This window comes from Rhipicephalus microplus, chromosome 3 (assembly GCF_043290135.1).
Source record: "Rhipicephalus microplus isolate Deutch F79 chromosome 3, USDA_Rmic, whole genome shotgun sequence".
NCBI classification, from domain to species: domain Eukaryota; kingdom Metazoa; phylum Arthropoda; class Arachnida; order Ixodida; family Ixodidae; genus Rhipicephalus; species Rhipicephalus microplus.
In genome coordinates, this window is record NC_134702.1 from 135,409,575 (window position 1) to 135,428,427 (window position 18,853).

The window sequence follows — 18,853 nt, forward strand, 5'->3', positions numbered from 1 at the left end:
CACAGTCCACAAATCGGCACAACCATCGACGATGAGCACGAGGCAACGAGGCACAATAACGTTTTTCTTAAGGGCGTTACTGAAGTTCGGCTCGGCTAAACCATAGTAAGAACCCACACAAGAACGCAAAGAGTTTACACGCACAAACATTGCGGTATGTGGGGCCGAGCAGACGTCTTCATACACGGAAAACACTTCCAAGCAGTCATCAACGGTATCTTTTGTCAATGGAGGCCGCAACACGGGACGAAAAATAATCCCACCACTACCACAATCTAGAGTTGCACCACATTCCCGCAAAAAAACTATACCTAGAATGACGTCATGGGTCGCTCGTGCAAGCACCGTTAGTTCAGCTCGAAACGTTTGATTTCCTATAGAAAGTAAAACAGAACAAACTCCAACCGGGCTCAACGTTTCTCCCCCTACGCCACGGAACGTAGCATTCCGATTCCAAGCAAACATTACTTTCGTCCCTAGGCGATTTTTAAAAGACATGCTCATTATGGAAACGGCAGCACCGGTATCAACTAGTGCAACAGTACTCACATTGTCTACAAAAACACTCACTTTGTTCTCAACCATTACAACACAAGGGGGTCTTGCGGAAGATGATTTTGCGGCCTCGCCCCCATTGGTCGCACCAGTTAGTTTCCCAGTGGTGGTGGTGTCCCCGAGCGGCGACGCGGAGACGGGGATCGCTGTTGGCGTGCGGGTGGTGGGGTAACGCTGCGGTCGGAGCAAGGCGAGTCAGCACGTGCTGCGTGTTGCTGTTGGAGAGAGCCCTGAAATGGTCGAGACTCGCCAGCAGGTACATAGGGCGTGTAAACGTTGAATCGTGGAGCTCGCTGCTGGCGACGGTAGCAGTACCTAGCAATGTGTCCAGGTAGCCTGCAGTTGTAGCAAGCACTGGTGTCGCGCCTAGTCGTCCCCGGCGAAGTAAACCTCGTCGGTTGATAAAAGCCGGGCGATGGTGGTCGAGGAGTAAATAGCTGTGGCGCTGCTTGCCTGCGTTCCTGGTTTCCGAGTGGTCGTTCACTCCTCCCTTCGAACCGATCGGTGTAATTCGGGCGAGGCTCAAAGTAGCTCTGTCGCATCTGAGGTACCAGTGGTTCACGGGGCCATTGGTCGAATGCACACTGATGGCAGACACCAGCAGTGTCCACAGCTTGCAGTTGAGCAAGTTCTTCCTTAACCACTCGTCTTATAAGAGAAGAGATGTCGTCCTGCGGTGGAAGGTTGACACTTGCAATCGTGGGCACATTCTCAAGACATCCAAATTTTGGTAGGACTCTCCTCCTCTTTAGCGCTTCAAACGCTCGGCAGTGTCTCCTTAGGTCGGAAGGTGTGTGTAAGTCTTCCTTAGTGATAAGGAAATTGTACACGTCTTCCGCGATTCCCTTGAGTAGATGACCTACCTTATCTTCGTCACACATGGTCGCACTCACTATTCCTCAAAGCTTCAAGACGGCCTCGATGTAGGTGGTGCATGTTTCGCTAGGTAACTGAGCTCTGTGTGAAAGCGTTTGCTCCGCCTGCTTGACCTTAGCTGTTGAGTCACCAAAACACCTCTTCACCTCGTCCACGAAAATGTCCCATGTGGTCAATGCACTCTCATGGTTGTCTAACCAAAGAGACGCGGTGCCGACAAGAAAAAACACCACGTTCTCGAGCTGCTTAGCAGTGCTCCAGCGGTTGCTGCGACTCACTTTTTGGTAGTGCTTGAGCCAGTCGTCAACGTCGTCATCCGGCCGCCCCGAAAAGGTCCTCGGCTGACGTTCCGGCATGCCGCAGCGATCTTGTCCTGGCGGGTGAGCGTGTTGCTCATCAGCAACGAGGTTGTTATGGCCTGCTCCAGCGTCCTCCATGTCTGGTAGCTGCGGTGGCAAGCCTGCCAAGCGTCTGCTCCATCGCAAAATCGGTAGAGCTGGGTCGTCCAGATCGATGTACCCAGCACCTCCACCAAACTGTTACGAGTGACTGTGTTTATTTACAGATGAGGTGAAAAGGCGTTGTTAAATAGCAGCGTACTTCTGAGACAGACCAAGAACGCTTCCACCCAACCACACAGTCCAGGCGCCGCTCCACTACTCTTCTTCTTCTTCCGCGCCCCGTAGGCTCACGCATCTTCGTTTCAATATTGTGCAATGTCATGGGTCTCAATTGACTTGCCGAGTGAATTGTGAAGTCGTAGCTCTAGAAATCTTTCGGTGCTCGCGTTTATCAGGAGGCCAATAGCTCTCTTAAAAGCCTTTCATATCATGCAGTTGATTTTGTTTTTTTCTGAGCCTATGCACTTGAGGTAAGGGGGCAACGTATGTTATTTGGCTTATCGCGTAGGCCTGCACCAGACGAATCGCGCAGACCGTTACATCTATTCGTGATACGACGCAAGAGTATAATCGCGTCATCTACTGAACGACAGAGTCGGCGCACAGTCTCTCAATTATGGCCTTTTGTCTGTATGTGTAAACCCAGAATTCGAATTCTGTCTACGTGTGGTATGGGAGTGCCGTCTGCCAATAGAACGCGTATTTTGAAGGATTCCCTTTCCTCGCCACGTGTTGTTTTGCGGCCTCTGCTTGTGGGATTGTAGATTAAAAGTTCGGACTTGATTGCTAAGCACCCGAGGCCTGTTCCTTGCAAGTACTCCTGAACTTTGTCTACTCCTGCCTGTAGCGTTCTCTCAACATAACCGTCACAACCTTCTCCGGGAACCTAGAGGATGATGCTGTCCACGTATATACTGTGATACAGTCCAGGTATCTTCATTAATTTTTCTGGTAGCCCCAATAGCAATAAATTAAAAAGAAATGGTGATATTAAAGACAAATGCAAATGGTATTCCTAACGGGGCCCTGCCACAGTTCTTGTGCATGGTCAGGGAACGCTGCCGATCGGTAGTCGAGACTCCCGGGAACATGTGAGCCAAATATTATAGCGCAGAATGCAGCCTAGAATTCACAGTCAGTTCTCAAAAGTCAGCTAAAAATCGCTTTCTCCTCTCTTAAATAATCATGCTAAATACTCGGAGATTACTAGGTCACGTCATCACAGGCCAAGTATCAACCATTGGCTGAATTGAGCAGGGCGCGCTTGGTCATTATTGCGGAAAGCCTCGGCTTGATCACGCGTGCCCGCGCGATCGCGCTGAAAAGTTGCTTATTCAAAGAATAAAAAGTGCTCGAGGATGTGAGGCGCGCATGACCTGCTTTCTTGCCCCGTGCTATTCCTCTCTGCTTAGCTTCCAAGACTTACGTTAGGATACGTTAGGATGAGAGAAGAGATCATGGAATTGCAGTGTGCAACAAATCTTCTTTAACTTTGGTTATACTGGATGGATTCTAAGAAATTTTGCAACCGTGAATTCATGAGGTAATGAGTTCCTTTAGTGAATCCATTCCATGCATACTTGAAGAAGTGTTGCAGGGCCCCTTTAAGGTTTGATGCTACTCTAAAAAAGAGAAAAAAAAAGTTTCTTTACTCTGCAGCCTAGGGCAGTGAAATTTTTGTTGTTTACATAGGTTTTAATGCTGCTTTGAAACATGTGATCAGTTTTATAAAGATATATAGTTTTTGGTTAATGCCATGACAATGTTCAAAATATAGCTTCTTTATAATTACACAGTTTTTTCTGTTTTTTACTTCTGGGATGACTAGCAAAAAATGTATTACAATAAGAAAGCTAAATGTTACATTTATATATTCCTGAATGCTCAATGTATGCAAGAAGCATAATTTCATGTTGCTACACTTATTTTATCCTGAGTTACAAAAGTTAAAACATTAAACGTGAAAGATGAATTCGCTGTCTATTGTTCACCCATATTTTCAAAATTTTTCACAGTGAAGAAACATTGTACCATCGGCTTCTTGCACTCTTTGGAAGCTTAGCTATCAGATAAAAAAAATCCTAATAGAATTGGGGGATTAGAAGGGTTACAACAGCCCCCCCAAAAAAGTGGAGACAGCCCAAAAAAGTGTTCTGAGAAAGATGGAAAAAAAACTAATGACTATGTGAAAAAAGCTTTTTATCTTCTGGATGAGCACAATTACAACTGCCAGTGGCTCAGAAGGCTCCTGGAGAATAATCTGAGTGGGGCTTTCCCCTCTGCCTCCACTTAGCAGCTGCCTGAAAGGCTACTGAAGACCCTCTTTCTCTCTGTATCGACAGTCACGGCATTTCCTGTGAGTGAAGCTAGATAGTTCGGGAAGTAAATATTCTCTCCTGGCAAAACTATACATTCTACAAGCCTGGAATTTTGTGAGACCCTCAGGAAGATGTCCTGAATGCAATACCAACAAAATTGAAAAATCGGTTTTTTCGCTTTCAAGACCCATGTGCCCCCTTAACTGACTTCAGGTTTTAAAGGTGATGATTGCACTCTTCACATGTTAAAGAATATGTCGGAAAAATTTCATCCCGATGTGGCCATGAGAAGTACCAGGCATTCAAGAAGTTGCCAGAAATAGCATTTTGAGAAAAACACATTTTAGAGGTAAAAATGAAAGCCATTCTGTGTATCAAAGCTATGCTTTTTAAAATGGTTTCTTTTATTATAAGAGCTTTAGAAGGATGGTTATTTTGAGTTTGTGGTTCTAGTAAACTTTTGATGTGAAAGGCAACCGCAAGCAGCCAGGCGGTAATATTCAGGGGCTCTAAATGATGAGCGCTTTTTTGGTTTTTAAGTAGCCACTTTGAGATCTTTAAAAGTGATTTTAACCTACTTCGACCTTAACCCCTTAGTTTGGAAGAGCAGAACTTATCCTGCACAAACTGTCACCAAACTGCTTCAGATAAGCAGAACTCATTCTAGCGGAATAGGTACTCCCCTCCAGCACTCAGGCAGACAAGCGTGCAATTACAGCTTACATTGTGTGTCATCCTCTAAAGAGGAGTATTTTCTCGAGGATTTAGTTTTCTCCTGAGGCAGCAGAGTGGTTTTTGTACGGAAAGACAGCGTGCGGTGGCGGTGACCCATGTATAGCTGGCCCATGAACCCAGAAAAAGTGCTATTAATATTCATCATCTTCTTTGAGTGATGATGATTCAAGTACAGATATTTATCTTTTGCCCGGAAGTGAAGACAGCAATGATGGTGAATCGACTAGCTCCCCTAGTGATGATGAAGACTGCTCGGACGCAAACTTTGGGAGAGCTGGCCAGTGAAGCCGCTTTGCGATATTCTGCATTTTGACATTTTTTTCGCAGCCCCGAAGTTTCCTGATTGAAATACCCCAAGGGTGGCCTATGCAAGTGAAGAAAGATGTGGCATCTGTAACTGTTTGGTTTATAAGGTTTTTAAATTTCATTAGCAGCGGATAAATGGTTTCCTATGTATTGTTCAGAAGTAGAGTTTATTTCGTTGATTTGACTAAGTATGTGCTGAAAATATTTTTTCAACATCCAGTAGCTACTTTTTAGACAATTAGATTCGAAATCAGGATTAAAAAAAAAGGAATTTTTCGGTCGGAAATTAGAAAAAAAAGAACAGTGAAGGGGTCACTTACAATCTTGATTGTTTTTGTCATCAAATTAGAGAATCTAAACTCATGAAAGCAAGTAAAAACACAAAGAAATGTTCTTGCAAAACAAAAAAAAATTTTTTTGAGTAGCATCTACCATTAAAGTACTTAAACATTTTACTAATGATAGATCTAAAGAAAGAGAGGTTGACGATTCATAATTTAAAAAAGAATGGCCCGACAGAAAAAGAAAAACAATTTACCACACATGCCAATGTGTTCTTGTGGGAAAGGTCTAGCTTTTTTCTGTTGTGCCATTTTCTTAATGCATCTGTACCAGCTTACCCAACTGTCAGTCCTTCCTACTTATCGTGGACAAGCTAACTTGTGAAATAATTTTTTTTGTTTAACCAATAGTGAATGTGATTTAGAGAAGTATTCTGAGGCTGTTGTAATAAACGGGCCAGGTTTGTGTGCTCCCTTCTTGCCAAGAGCTTCGATAGAACATATATTGCTGATGTACAAGGTTGTGCAAGTCTGCTAAAAGCGCTGAGAGGACTGAAAAACATATAGTACTGTTTGATAGTGACATTGCACGTCATACCCGCACGTCATACAAGTGACAAAAATGAAGAGGCACTCTTTCTTTCGTGTGTGTATGTCGTTTTGGCTGGGCTGTATTTTCTTCACTGCAGCCATCGCGTTTTCCTACAAAACGTTTCCATTTTGCATGTAAAGAAACAAAGTGTGCATCTTTTCTGTTTATCCACTCATTCGGACGGTTTACATGATTAGAGGGGTAGTGCAGTCTTTCCTTCATTTAGCCTTCGCTCATGTCTCTTGTGATGGGCATGTGCTAACCCAATAGTAGAGAGTTTCTGTCGACACCATGTAATGCTTACATATCAGTTCTGCTTTGCCAATCACTCTCACTTCACAAATTGAGCCAGTGTAAGGCACTACTGCTAGTGTTTTAAGGGCAGGGCAAATGGAATGGGTGCTAGTGCAATGCACCACATGTGCTTTTGAATGTAGCAATAATGTGCAGACTGTCCCTGCTTGTCTAAAAATCGCTTGATCTCCTAATGCATGCTGTCACATTTTTGGCCCAGTAAGACAGTTCGGTGCTTTTAAAGTGCTTTTAAAACAACCTTGTGGTGCTATGGCACAAGTAGTAGAACAGCTGATAGAAAAGCATGGATAATCAAAGAAACCTGATGTAAGGTGGAGAACATTGCACTTTGGTGCACCCACATTGAATTTCCTTATTCCTAAAGCTTATCTCGCTAAGTACAAACATTCTTAAATAACTTTGTGAGTATTTTCGCATCCTTTCCAAGTGCCACCTATGCTAGCAAATATTCACCTTGACTGCCATTGTCTACATGACATCATGCACATTGGCTGCGCTACTTCGGGTATAAGATAGAAGGCTCTTTGCATAGCACTTTAAGTTATCAGTATGGAATAGCGCGAACCGGCGCATGCTCTACAGTGATCTGCATGCGCCATGCAGTTCGATTCAACAGACACCTAAGAGGCTATCATATTGCTCTAAAATTTTATGTATTGGAGCACCAATGCGGATTGTGCAAAGCTTTTACAAAATTTATGCAGGAAGGTGCCGTGGAGAAAGCAGCGGAGCAGTGTAGCCCAGTGCTTATGAAACACCTTGACGGCGAGCTCAGGGGTGTCTGGCTGCTAACAGAGTAAGCTGCAACTAAATATAACAAGTTCTTCTGACCAGCTAGTGGATTCTTGCTAACGGGAAAACAGCATTACAAGATAAGGCAAAGCATGTGGCATACATACACATAAGTTAACGTTTTCCAACTTGTTCCTACGTGTTTGGTTCCACATTGTAGTTCTTTTTTTCCCGTGGCCAGTCAACATGTAATTGCCTTTGTTGTCGAAGAAGCATTGCGAGCTTCTCCCAAAGGGCTGTGTCAGTGAAACTTGGCTGTATTGAAATTATCTGAAATCTGGAACTTGCACTTCTGTCTGCAAAAGCTGTAAGTGAGCTCTTCTCATCGAAATGGGGTCTCACTTGCCTCTATGGGAAGTACCCAGAGATGTATCAAACTTAATGACAGGTACACCACTGGACGTATCAATATAAAATCCAGCTAGCGTCAATAGATTTTACAATGGAGCTGTCCAAGCTGTTAAAAACTTGTGCTCAGTTGTGTGTGTAAGTTCCGCAGGCGAGTATGTGGCACAGGAATTGCACAGGCTCGATCACAGAGTACTGCAGATACAAGCGTTAAGCGAAAACTCAGCAAAGTGGAGCGCATGAAACACTTGAGAGAAAGTCGAAATAGGAAGAGAGAAAAGAATGGTTTGAAAGGGGAAAACTGGAAAGAAATAAAGGGAGTAAAAACATAAGACGTTATGAAGACTGAGAAAAGCATAGAAAGAGAGCAAAAGAGATAGAAAGAAAGAGACAATAAAGAGATGCAAAAACAAAGCAAGACTAATATTGGAAGAAAGAAAGGAAAGAAAAAAAAAACATAAGGAAGAAAAAAATAGACAAAAGTGAAAGAAGTAGAAAGAATGAGAGAAAGAGAATTAGAAAGAAATGGATAAAAGGAAAAGAGATACAAGAAGCAGAGAAAAAGAAAAAAAAGGAGAGAAAATAAAATAAATGAATAAAGAGCAACAAGGAAGGCCACCCAGTAGCACTCTTCCACCTGGCTTGGCACCGCTCTGGCAAAGCTGTCATACTTTTTTATTTTCTATTGAAAAGATGCAGTAATTATCAGCTGGGTTATGAGCCAATATGGCTTGTTAATAGCCTATGATTAAATGTCTGGTGCATGCCTACAAGCTAAAAAACACAAGACTCAAGGAGCATACCAGTACCTCTAACATTTACTGAATTATATGCATTTATGCATTTATGACAAAGTACTTACTGAAATGAAAATAATTTACAATTTTTAATTCCTACACTTGCACTGAACAAGAACAAGCTGCAGTTGATAGATCTATGTATACTAAAATTCTCAGCCAGCCCCCCCCCTCCCCCCTGCTCTACGGTGAAGGATTATCCCACAAGATGCGGAGGTTATGTGGCAACCACGTGTGTATTTGTTGGTTGCCTGTAATTAAGCACATTCAGGTCTTTAGAACTCATTGCCTAGCTTATATATTGTCTTCCCAACAAGGAGTTCTGCTGAATTCGTTGCGGCCTGTGGCTGATAAATGGGAGCAGCACTCTGACGGTATGCAAATCATGCAGAATTGATCACTGGGACACAGAGAAGGAGCGGCTGCTCTTCTTGACCGACTACAGCCTGATCGTGCTCAAGTACGACTTCATCACCCTCAAATTGCTTGAGTACCGGCGGCTACACCTCAAGACTTTCGACGTGGTGCAAGTGGGCCTGCTCACGTATCCCAACAAGTCATTGATGCCGTAAGCAGTGCTTTGAACTCTGTTCATGTTTACTTTATGTCGATGTTCAGTGTGCCATTGCAGTCTCGCCACGGTGGTCGAGTGGCTAAGGTACTTGGCTGCTGACCCGCAGGTCGGGGGAGCAAATGCCGGCTGCGGCACCTACATTTCGGATATAGGCGGAAATGTTGTAGGCCCATGTGCTCAGATTTGGGTGCACGTTAAAGAACCCCAGGGGGTTGAAACTTGCGGAGTCATCATCATCATCATCATCATCATTATCATCATCAGTGTGCTACGTCAACTCTACAGTGTGTGGGGCTTGTGTAAAGCAGTTTAATCAGTTGTCAAAATGCCAATGAAATTTATGTAGTCTTCTTTCTCGGCATCGGTTTTCCTCTCTGCTTTTTTCTTCCTTTTCTTCCTACTTCTCCAACTTGCTCAACTTGATGCTGTTCAGGCAGCTGGCTTGGCACTTCCAGAGGGTTGTGGCTGTCGCACTTGACAATGGCTTCCTCAGTCCGTAGTAGGTTGCTGTAAGAACTCTGGCAGCATTTTCTACTGCCATTCCTGACAGGTAACACTAGTGTTCATCCCAGTTGGTGTCACCGAAAATAAATGTTAAAGGCAGGCACATGTTTCAGACTTGAGAGCAGGGACTCGCCTGCGAAGTCTTTTGCTGTGATTTAGTCTTAAAAGTGCTTCTACTGGGACTTGTTGCTATATTATTCTGAAGTGAAACGATATGCTGCATAGATAGAACTGAGACGAATTGCACAAGAACACAAAAGGGACAAACACCTTGCAATAAGACCTTGTTCCTTTTTCGTGTTCTTGTGTCGTTCACCTATGCTCATCCATGCACTGCATTGTTACACTTCAGACTTAGTCTTGTTGTAAGAGGAGTGTGATCATTCACTCCACAAGCACAGTTTGCCCTAGGGGCAAGGTTGGTTATTTGTGAGATAAACGAAAACTGGAGCAGAACTTGCATTTCGCGATGCAACTGCTTTGGACCCAACCATCACTCGGCTGCAATTATGCAATACTTACCCAATTCCAACATACCATTATGGTCAATCAGTCCCACGTAAGCCATTATATCTGCCTTACTGAGTTCCTGAGTCTAATGGGGGGTGCATACTTTTTACCGTTTCCATCTAAAGGTATTGTAGAGTACTCGTGGATTGAAACAGGACAATTTAGGGCTAAGTAACCCTCACTATACCTTCTCTTACACCCTCTTCAGCTTGAGTTCTACTGGCGTAATTTCGACTCGAAAATAGATCAGAGCCAATCGTATCTTTAGAGACCACATTCATCACGACAAGATGTAGCTATCTCAAGTAATTGCACATACCAGTCGGTATGCACCAGAAAACTTGCTGATGAGTTTGAGTCTGTGAGTGCCTTATAGTAATACTGGTTGAAACGATATATCAAATTTTTTAGAATAGCAATTGACATTATGTCGTGATGAATCTGATCTCTGAAGATGTTAACTCTGATCTACAGTTCTGGTTGAAGTGGCATCGACATCATCTGAGCTAAAGCTGATGGAAATGATTGTGCGTTGTTGTTACTAAGCCCCAAATTTTCCGTTTGAAATATTTTGGTACTGTACATTGAAGTGAAACAGATAGCCAATTTTGTAACCAGTCAAAAGTAGCATTAAACTTTGAACGAAACGAATACCAAACTGTATATTAACGTGGAGCATTTCACAGTTCGAGCTGATGTCTCATGTTGTCTTTGTTTACTGATCTGAGTCACTGATGCATTCTAGAGCTTTGTACTGATTACCAAGATACTGTTTTAATTGGTACTTTACATATGAACCATAGGTTGCTTATAAAAGCAACTACAATATGTTAGTTATGGTCTACTCAGTTCATATGCACAGACTAGTGAACAACCTGTCAAACCTTCGAGTCATCATAGCAGTGTATGGTTGCAGGCTCTTGTAGCCAGGTTGTTAGCAGGTTGTTGGCAGGTTTTTGGCAGGCATGATAGCTGTAGCTTTTAGTGCTTTCCAATTATGTCTTTAGTGAGTCTGGTCATTAAGAAGCATTTGTAAAATACCAAGTTCCCCAGCCAGCACTCGTGGCATTTTTCTTTTGCTCGTAGTTGACAAATTGTTCTGTGATGTTGGTTGCATCTATTGCAAATAGCTTATTCTTATGTATTGAAGATATCTTACAGGCCCCAAAAAGAGGGTCTAGGCAAGGGAAACATAAAAAAATATAGTTATACATTGTATATAGCCAGTGGCTCAACCAATGATCTGAAAAAAAATTGCTAGTTATGCAAAAAAAAAAAAACAAGTGTGTGAAAATTCAGCATGCAAACTTGTCATTATACTACAAAAAGGCTGCAGAAATGTAATTATAAGTTATGAGATGACATACATTTATACAAATCATGAAAAAGAAAAGAAAAGCAATTATCAAGGTTACACAGGTAAGGATGAAATGTATGCTGTTGTTAGCATGAGAGCAAATAACTGATTAAAATGTAGCACTGAGAAAATATTCATAACTCAAATGAGGCATGTAAAATTATCATGACAGGAAGCAAATTCAAACTAATAGCTTTAGTTAGATATATCAGGGGTTCTGAAGCTGTCTGGCTTTGGGGAAGCCCAACAACTTTCCAAAGTGCCACTGGGCCCCTTTATGCTTGAAGAAAATTCAAAGCAAAGGAGGAGAGGGGGTCTGGTGATAATTTCTGTCTACTTGTGCTACCACAGTATCAACACTGCCCGCATTTGCCTGTTCTCCTGTCTTCAATATCAAAAGCCATCACTGTTGTTGTGCAGCTCCCTATAATACATGGACTTGCAATTTCTCTCGCTCTGCTCTGCGAGTCGTGTAAATCACCTGTGGACCGACCACAAGATGCATGCTTCAGGCACCACGCAGTGTAAGCACTGTTATCCCACAAACGAAGCACTCGAATTAAGACAGACCTGCTTAATTTCTTGGGAAACAAAAACTGAGGCATGCCAGTTGTGCAGCAACACAGCCGTCAAGTGATACATCATTCATAAAGCTTAAGCCTTAATGCTTGTGCAACCCACAGCTGGCACGAAGCGACGCCTCTTACGCATTACAAAGCGCTTGTTGCATTCTTTAATATTAAAACTAGCATAAAGAATTGTCAAATCGCCTTATATGAAAACCGCCGACGCGTCATGAGAAAAAAAAGAGAAATGAAGGAAGCCAGGTAGGTTAACCAGAGACTCGTCATGAGCTATGAATAGACCACCCAAGGTGCCTGTTATTATCATTGAACTGTTTTAAATGTTCACGAGCATGAATTACTAGCACTCCGCGTCTTCTGTCACCATCAGCCCGTAAATTATGCAAGTTGTATGGTGCTCAAGACGACAACTCTTTGGTGCTGCTACTATATGGGTCTCTCACTACCCATAGACACTGCTGTATGAACATGGTGTGCGATAGCTTTGTTAAATGTAAAACGCCATGCAAATTTGCTTGTCTGAATAAATAAAATAGCTGGTGTGTTGTAAAACAGGAGTAGGTTGCATTTGTTCTGCCCGCTCGTAGAACCTTAAAATGTCCTTCACGAAATTCCTTGGTTCCCCAAAACCTGGTTTATGAACCCATGAGATATATGTTTGCGTTTGCTTCTGGTTGCAACATAGGGTGGCTGCAGAATTTTTTTTCTATTACATTTGTCTACCGCATCACCTGGAAGGTCGTTCTGCAAGTGAATGTCTAAAAGGCCGTATGAGTTAAGGTGTGCCTTTCATATTAAACGTGTCCCTTTACAGCTAAGGTGTCCCTTTACACGTGAAAGAAAGATGATTACGCAATGTCCGTGATGCATACTTATAAACCTGGTCGTCTCATAGGAAGCTCAGTTCCGTGATGGACACGGTTCGTGATCGGCTGGTGTCCCCGAGGCATCGGCTTGCCACTGGCATGGCTGATTCCGCTGCGCCTCCCAGCCAAGATGTGCTTGCAGGCTGCGGCGATTTTGAGGCAGAGGAGGCGACACCGCTCTTTCCTGCTCCTCCTTCTTCTTCTTCATCTAACAGGTCTTCTTCTTCTTTTTCTGTCACTCTTTCTCTCTCAACACTTTGCCTTGCTTGCACACAGTGAAAAGTAGACGCTTGAAAGAGGTTGGACAGACTTTGCAATGTGGCTGCACAGTCGTGTTATGAGGACACAGGATCAGGAAAGCTAAGAACTTTGAAGCAGAATTTATTATACGAAGATTAATTAGAACAGAAAGAAAAAGAAAGAGCCAAGGAGAGTATCAGGGGTCTTATTTGGTCTAATTACGATTTAAGGGTAGAGAAAAAAAGTGGACAAAAATTAGCTCTCCGTGGACAGGGGCCAAACTTGCGGCCTTCGAATAATACGTCTAATGCCCTGCCAACTGAGCTACAGTGGGGGTTATCCACCCATCCACTTTATGGGACATGCATATGCATTTAAACCTGGAAGTGTTTGTCAGCTACACTACTAGCCATGGCTTTCTCATTTTGGGTTGACTTTTTTTGTCTGTCAGTTTGTAATAATAATGTGCCTAACTAAAAAAAAATGAGCTGATAAGAGCCAATAACGTTCCCCTTTTGTTAATTTATTTTACCATTGCTACACCGGCACCTTTGGCCGGGATCAGGGCTGATCCGGATGCTGATAAGGCTAGGCTTGAGCTTTGGAACACCTTCAATGCATAATATTGGTCTGTGTATGTTCAATGTTTGGCATCATTTGCCCTGTTTTATACAATGTTAGTCCACACAAAGCATAGGGTGTTTTAATTTTCACTGCTGATTGAGCAGGTTTTTTTACGACCACCTTTTTGGGGTGTGGGCACTTTGTTGCGCCGGCCGTTCTAGTCGGATGGAGGAGGTGCAATTGCTGAAGGGGCCATGACCGCTCTTTTCGCTGCGGCGTGCACCTGCTTCCCTTGCTCTCTATGCAGGATGGTTTACGGCAGCTTTATGATATCGCTTTATAGAAGCAGCGGGTTAGACGGTTAGTACCTGTCACTATATAATTTTTTGTGTGTGTGCCCGCTCCTGTCATAATGTCTGTACCCAACGTGAGCATATCCATGATCCAGTGTTCAAGAAGAATATTTTGGTGCTCTCAAGTGCAGTATATCAGTAGAAAGTGCGCATGTGAGGAAAGCCACCCAATTTATCGAAAACTGGTTGGTCCCACAAGAACTTTTGTCACTTTTGCGTTCCTTCAGGTTGAATATAGGTTTCATACTATCCAAAAAGCACACCGGAAACAGCAGTTCACTTCAAATGCCATGTCTTGAATGAATCAAAGAGTAAAGTCAGCGCCCAAAAAGTGTAATGAGCACATGACACTACTTGCGGACTAGTCGTTTAGAATGAAATTATTCCTGAATATGGAGTTGCACGACTTATGCCAGATAGCTTCAACTACTGGAAATTCGCTGAAGCTTAGACCAAGCTTTTTGTTGGTGCTCGACTTGCTTGTGTGGCATGCAGCAGTATGGGATGTTTCTGAAAAACTCTGTAAATTACACACTTTGCTTCTTAGTGAATACCTTTTTTTATTGCACCTAGCTCGAATTTTCGCCTACAACCAAAGACATCACTACCAACATTAGAATTTAGGCAGAACGAGCTTTTTATTGCCGTCGCATTAAAAGGACAAGCGGCACCACAAAAGAGAGAGAGGACATTGCGCAACCGATCCCCTAGCTAAATCTCATGCTACAGGCATTGCTCATCACTTCTGTGTTCAAATTCGTTTACATGCAGCCTGCGCTTCAATAACGACTTTGCATTTGCATCACTATCGTATTACGAGATCTTCAGACTGCATACAGACATGCCTGCAACAAAAGATCGCCAATCATCGGCCATGTGAAGCGACTGCACCATTATCACTACCAGAATTTAGTTTTTCAGCTACGTACCTGATGCTGAAGACAGCACTCGATGACAATCAAATGCGTATTTTAAAAAAAGAGAAGAAGTAAGGTTTCCTGTATTGGCACCTGCCGATTCAGGGGGCCATGAGAGGCAGAAGTGTTCAAATAAGAATGAGAAGCATGTACTCAGCACGGTACTATCTGCGTCAAATGAAACCTGAACAGCGCCAAGCCTTCGCAGTAGTACAGTGCGCACCATCTAGTTATCACCATTGACAGGTGCGCACATTTTGTTTGACAGCTCTGCGCATATATGTGTACCTGTCCACGGTGATGAGGTGATGCCGGGCACTGTACCATCGCGAAGGCTCGTTAATGTTTGGGTTTCATTTGACAGTATATGTGTCACAGCATATGAACACAGTACACAATAGGAGCTGCATAAGCAGGGTGCTTAGCTTTATCTCGATCTTGATGCGCTACAGAAAACAATACTGACTGAGTAAAGCTCGATTAAGAATACACAACAACTTACCTTGATTCCAGTCACCATGTGCACAATTTCCAATGTACATTTTTCCAAGCACGTATACCAGAGAACTACTACCACTGTATATACCACGTATGGCATGATGTCATCCGAAGAGAGTGGAGGAAGAGCATCGCATTGCTGTGTAACTTCGTCAGTTACATTTTTCAAGGAGGCGCACATTAAATAGTATGGCTGGAGCAACGCCATCACCTGCGCATGCCAATAATCTAGGCCACTGTGCTTTTTTTCACTTGGAAACAGAGCAATTGTGTGACCTAAAGTCTCTTTCATTTGCAAGCATAAGTAATTGCCTTTCATTACTTGGTAATGTGCCGAAATATGTGAAGACATAAGAATTAAGCTATTGAGCTGACAACTGACCTCAAAGGAAAAGCCACTCTGCGCACAAAGTGATTATACGTAGTGCGCATACGGCATGTGTAGCTACTACTCTCAAGTCTATTAATACCGAAGCTGCATCTTGCATGAAAATGAGTTCACTATAACTGAAATTTTGTTACACAGCTATATTATTAACACCATACTTATTACAAGACTATTTTTAATTTCTTCATTATAATCAATATTTTGTTATATCTGGGTGCGTTATATCGAGGTTTGTGTGTACGTGGTTCCAAGCTAACCAGACCTGATGCACACTCCACCTCTTCATAGTGAACAGTCAGGAAGTATGGTTGACGCATTGTCTACTGCAAAGCATAGAGCATGCATACAACAGCACTAAAGAGCCGCACTGCTGAACAAATAGCTGAAGAGACTTATTGTCATAATGCTGGGGATGATCAGACATAGTGCTGCATTTGTTAACGGCCGCCATTGCACTTTTTTACTTTTTCCAGCACTTATCAGCTCAAGCATAAGCTCGCTCACCAAAGTTAGAATTGGTCAACTAGTATCCGCCCATTCCGAAAAGTCAAGACACTTTGTGTGGTGCATTGCGGCATCGGCCGCACCAAATATTAAGAAGTGCAGTGAACTGTTGTGTGACAGAAAGTGTTCAAAGTGTCTGCTACTCATTACGAATAGCGTGAGTCACTGTGGCTAAGTGGCCAATGAATATATTAAGCTCCAGATCCTCAGAAGTGAAGCAGTGGTTATGGTGCTCTGCTGCTGATGCGAGTTAGATCTTGGCTGTTGCGGCACTCGCTTTTCGATAGAAGCGAAATGGAAAAGATTTATGTACTGCTGAACGTGCATCATGTCACTGCACATTAAAAAACAAGAGGTGGTCAAAATTTTCTGAGCCCTCTACTACAGCATGCCTCATAATCATGTTATGGTTTGGCATGTAAAACCTCATATATTATTATTACATTATGTTCCGCAGAGGCTCGGTTGGGAATTCAATAATGTGTACTACTGCATATAATATAATGCATATAATATTGTTGACATTTTGTGGGACGATGCGCATGTGTGCCTGACGAAGAGGACAAAGGGTGGTCTCCGCTTGTCAAGTCAGCTTGTCGGAAAAACTTCTTTCCCCCTTCACAGGTTCATATAGAGTCCTTCGTAAAATCACTCCTGTGCCATACGAAATTGCCCCTGCTGCCCCATCGCCTTCAACTGCCTTACAGACCACCGATATCGTACATGTGGCACGCTTGAAGCCTTACCACTCTCCCGCTGACGTTGGCATCTAGATGCGCTGAGACGGCGCTTCTGCCGCCGGGGATTATGCTACTATAATGTTGATATTTCGTGGGACGATGCACGTGTGTTCTTGTTGAAGAGGACGAAGGGTGGTCTCCGCTCGTTTCCTGGTGAACTGGTCACGCCATTACTACTGGCTTTAAGTACATCTTATCCACAGCCTCGCCGATACGGCGTGGTGTCTTATCCGTAACAATACTTACTACTATTCGTGTCGAATGAAACTCGAAACAGCGGCAAACTTTCGCGATGGTATAGTGCGCGCCGTCCACTTATCACCAAGGACAGGCGCGTGTATCCTGTTTGGCAGCTCTGCGCATATATGCATGCCTGTTCATTTGATGCGGATTATACATGGTTTGGTGCAACTAAAGTGTTCCAGGCAACACTTTGCACGGGAAAGGAAAAGAGTGATTTTTTCTCAGCCACTCCTCCTTTTTCAGCTTTTCTGAGAGTCCAACTTATGTCACAGACAAGGGTGTGCTCAAGTCAGGAGTTCCTAATCTGCCTCGTCAATATATAGGAAAGTCTCAAATTTTGGATGTTAGAAAATCTTTCACGTGGATGGCTTGGTGGTATAGTTGGTAATTTTTCAGGCTTCCTGCACAAGTTTTAGGTCCAAAATAGCATTAATTAGGCACCCACTTCTGTCACATCTGCCATCTTCATGCCAGAACCGGCGTTTTTCTTAAGTGATTACGTCTGTGGTCATAGCACAGCCTCAAAGGCAGCTTTGCTGCAGTATAAAATGGTGATGGGGTGAAGCATACTGAAAGTCTGAAGCGGTCACTGTCAATTAGATGCTGGCTGTATTTGTCTTTAAAAACTTCAAATAACGAAAATGTAGTGCGAATTGATTGAAATAGCAAACACTGTTGGAAAAATATTCGAAATTTGTGTATTGGCCTACGTCAATGAAAAAATGACCGCAGTTTCTCGAGTGGGAACGAACACTGGTTAGCATGCGGAATATATATGTTGAACTGCGATAAATGTGGTTTGTAATTTGCGACATGCGTGTGTGTTATGAGTGAACACGAGTGAACACGCATGCACATATGCTGCAAAAGAAGATATTTATTGATGAGACGCTTTGGGTATTTTGAGCAAGATGGCTTATTGTCCGTAAAGTGATGGGTGAGTTGGTCTGGTTGCAGCAGTCGAAGGTCAAAATTTGCAAAGATGTGTTCGATGCAGATCCTGCAAACCCTGGTCGGATGATGTTTGCCGTCGTGCGTTGGTCGTTTCAGCGAGTGCCGCGACTCTATGTAGGCGACCACCCAATCGTCCTTGATGATGTCGACGTTGAAGTCGCCAACTATTATGAAGGGTCGTCGTTGTGGTCGTTGTTTCAGGTATTCTTCCACGGCTTCGTCGACGTACTTCTCCACGGCGGCACGCGATAGGTTGGGCGCGAGGTACATCGTCATGACGTTGACTCCGCAGACGCTAGCGACGCAGTGCTCGCCGTCGCCGCGTTGTTGAGCAACGGGCCACAGTTGGAGGTCTTCAACGGAGTTAACGTCGTCACGCTTGACATAAATTCCCACGCCGCTCACAGGTCGTTAGAATCCGTGCGTGCACGCGGCCGGAGCGTATCCCGCAATGTTGACGTCATCGGTGGTGTTCCACGTCTACATGTAATGTAGAGGTGGAATCTCCGCAGGAATCTCCGAGAATACCACGTGTAATCACGTACCACGTGAATCTCCGACATCAGATGTGGAGCAACCGCACAAACCAACTGACGAAGGGCGGTGCGCCCCGACACTCGGTTATTTATAGCGAGTGCGGCCCCGGCTAGCGCATGCGCGCGTTAGCATACAGCTGGCGCACGTAAAACTAAAGGTCGCGCGGCGCACGGAGGGGAGAAGCGAGCGCAGCGCGCGCTGTGT

At 43.6% G+C, this 18,853-nt stretch overlaps 1 protein-coding gene across 4 annotated transcripts in view; it reads left to right on the forward strand.

Annotated features, from left to right (window-relative positions):
* Nucleotides 1-18,853, forward strand: part of LOC119171479 (tumor protein p63-regulated gene 1-like protein) — a 54,791-nt gene that overhangs the window by 14,155 nt on the left and 21,783 nt on the right. For 2 of the 4 annotated variants that reach the window (XM_075890284.1, XM_075890283.1), the window contains exons 3-5: nucleotides 7,084-7,175; nucleotides 8,708-8,884; nucleotides 12,741-12,926. In XM_075890284.1, coding sequence (XP_075746399.1) covers nucleotides 7,084-7,175; nucleotides 8,708-8,884; nucleotides 12,741-12,926 — 455 coding nt within the window. The remainder of the gene's footprint in view (nucleotides 1-7,083; nucleotides 7,176-8,707; nucleotides 8,885-12,740; nucleotides 12,927-18,853) is intronic. The other 2 variants (XM_037422283.2, XM_075890285.1) reach the window with 1 other exon arrangement.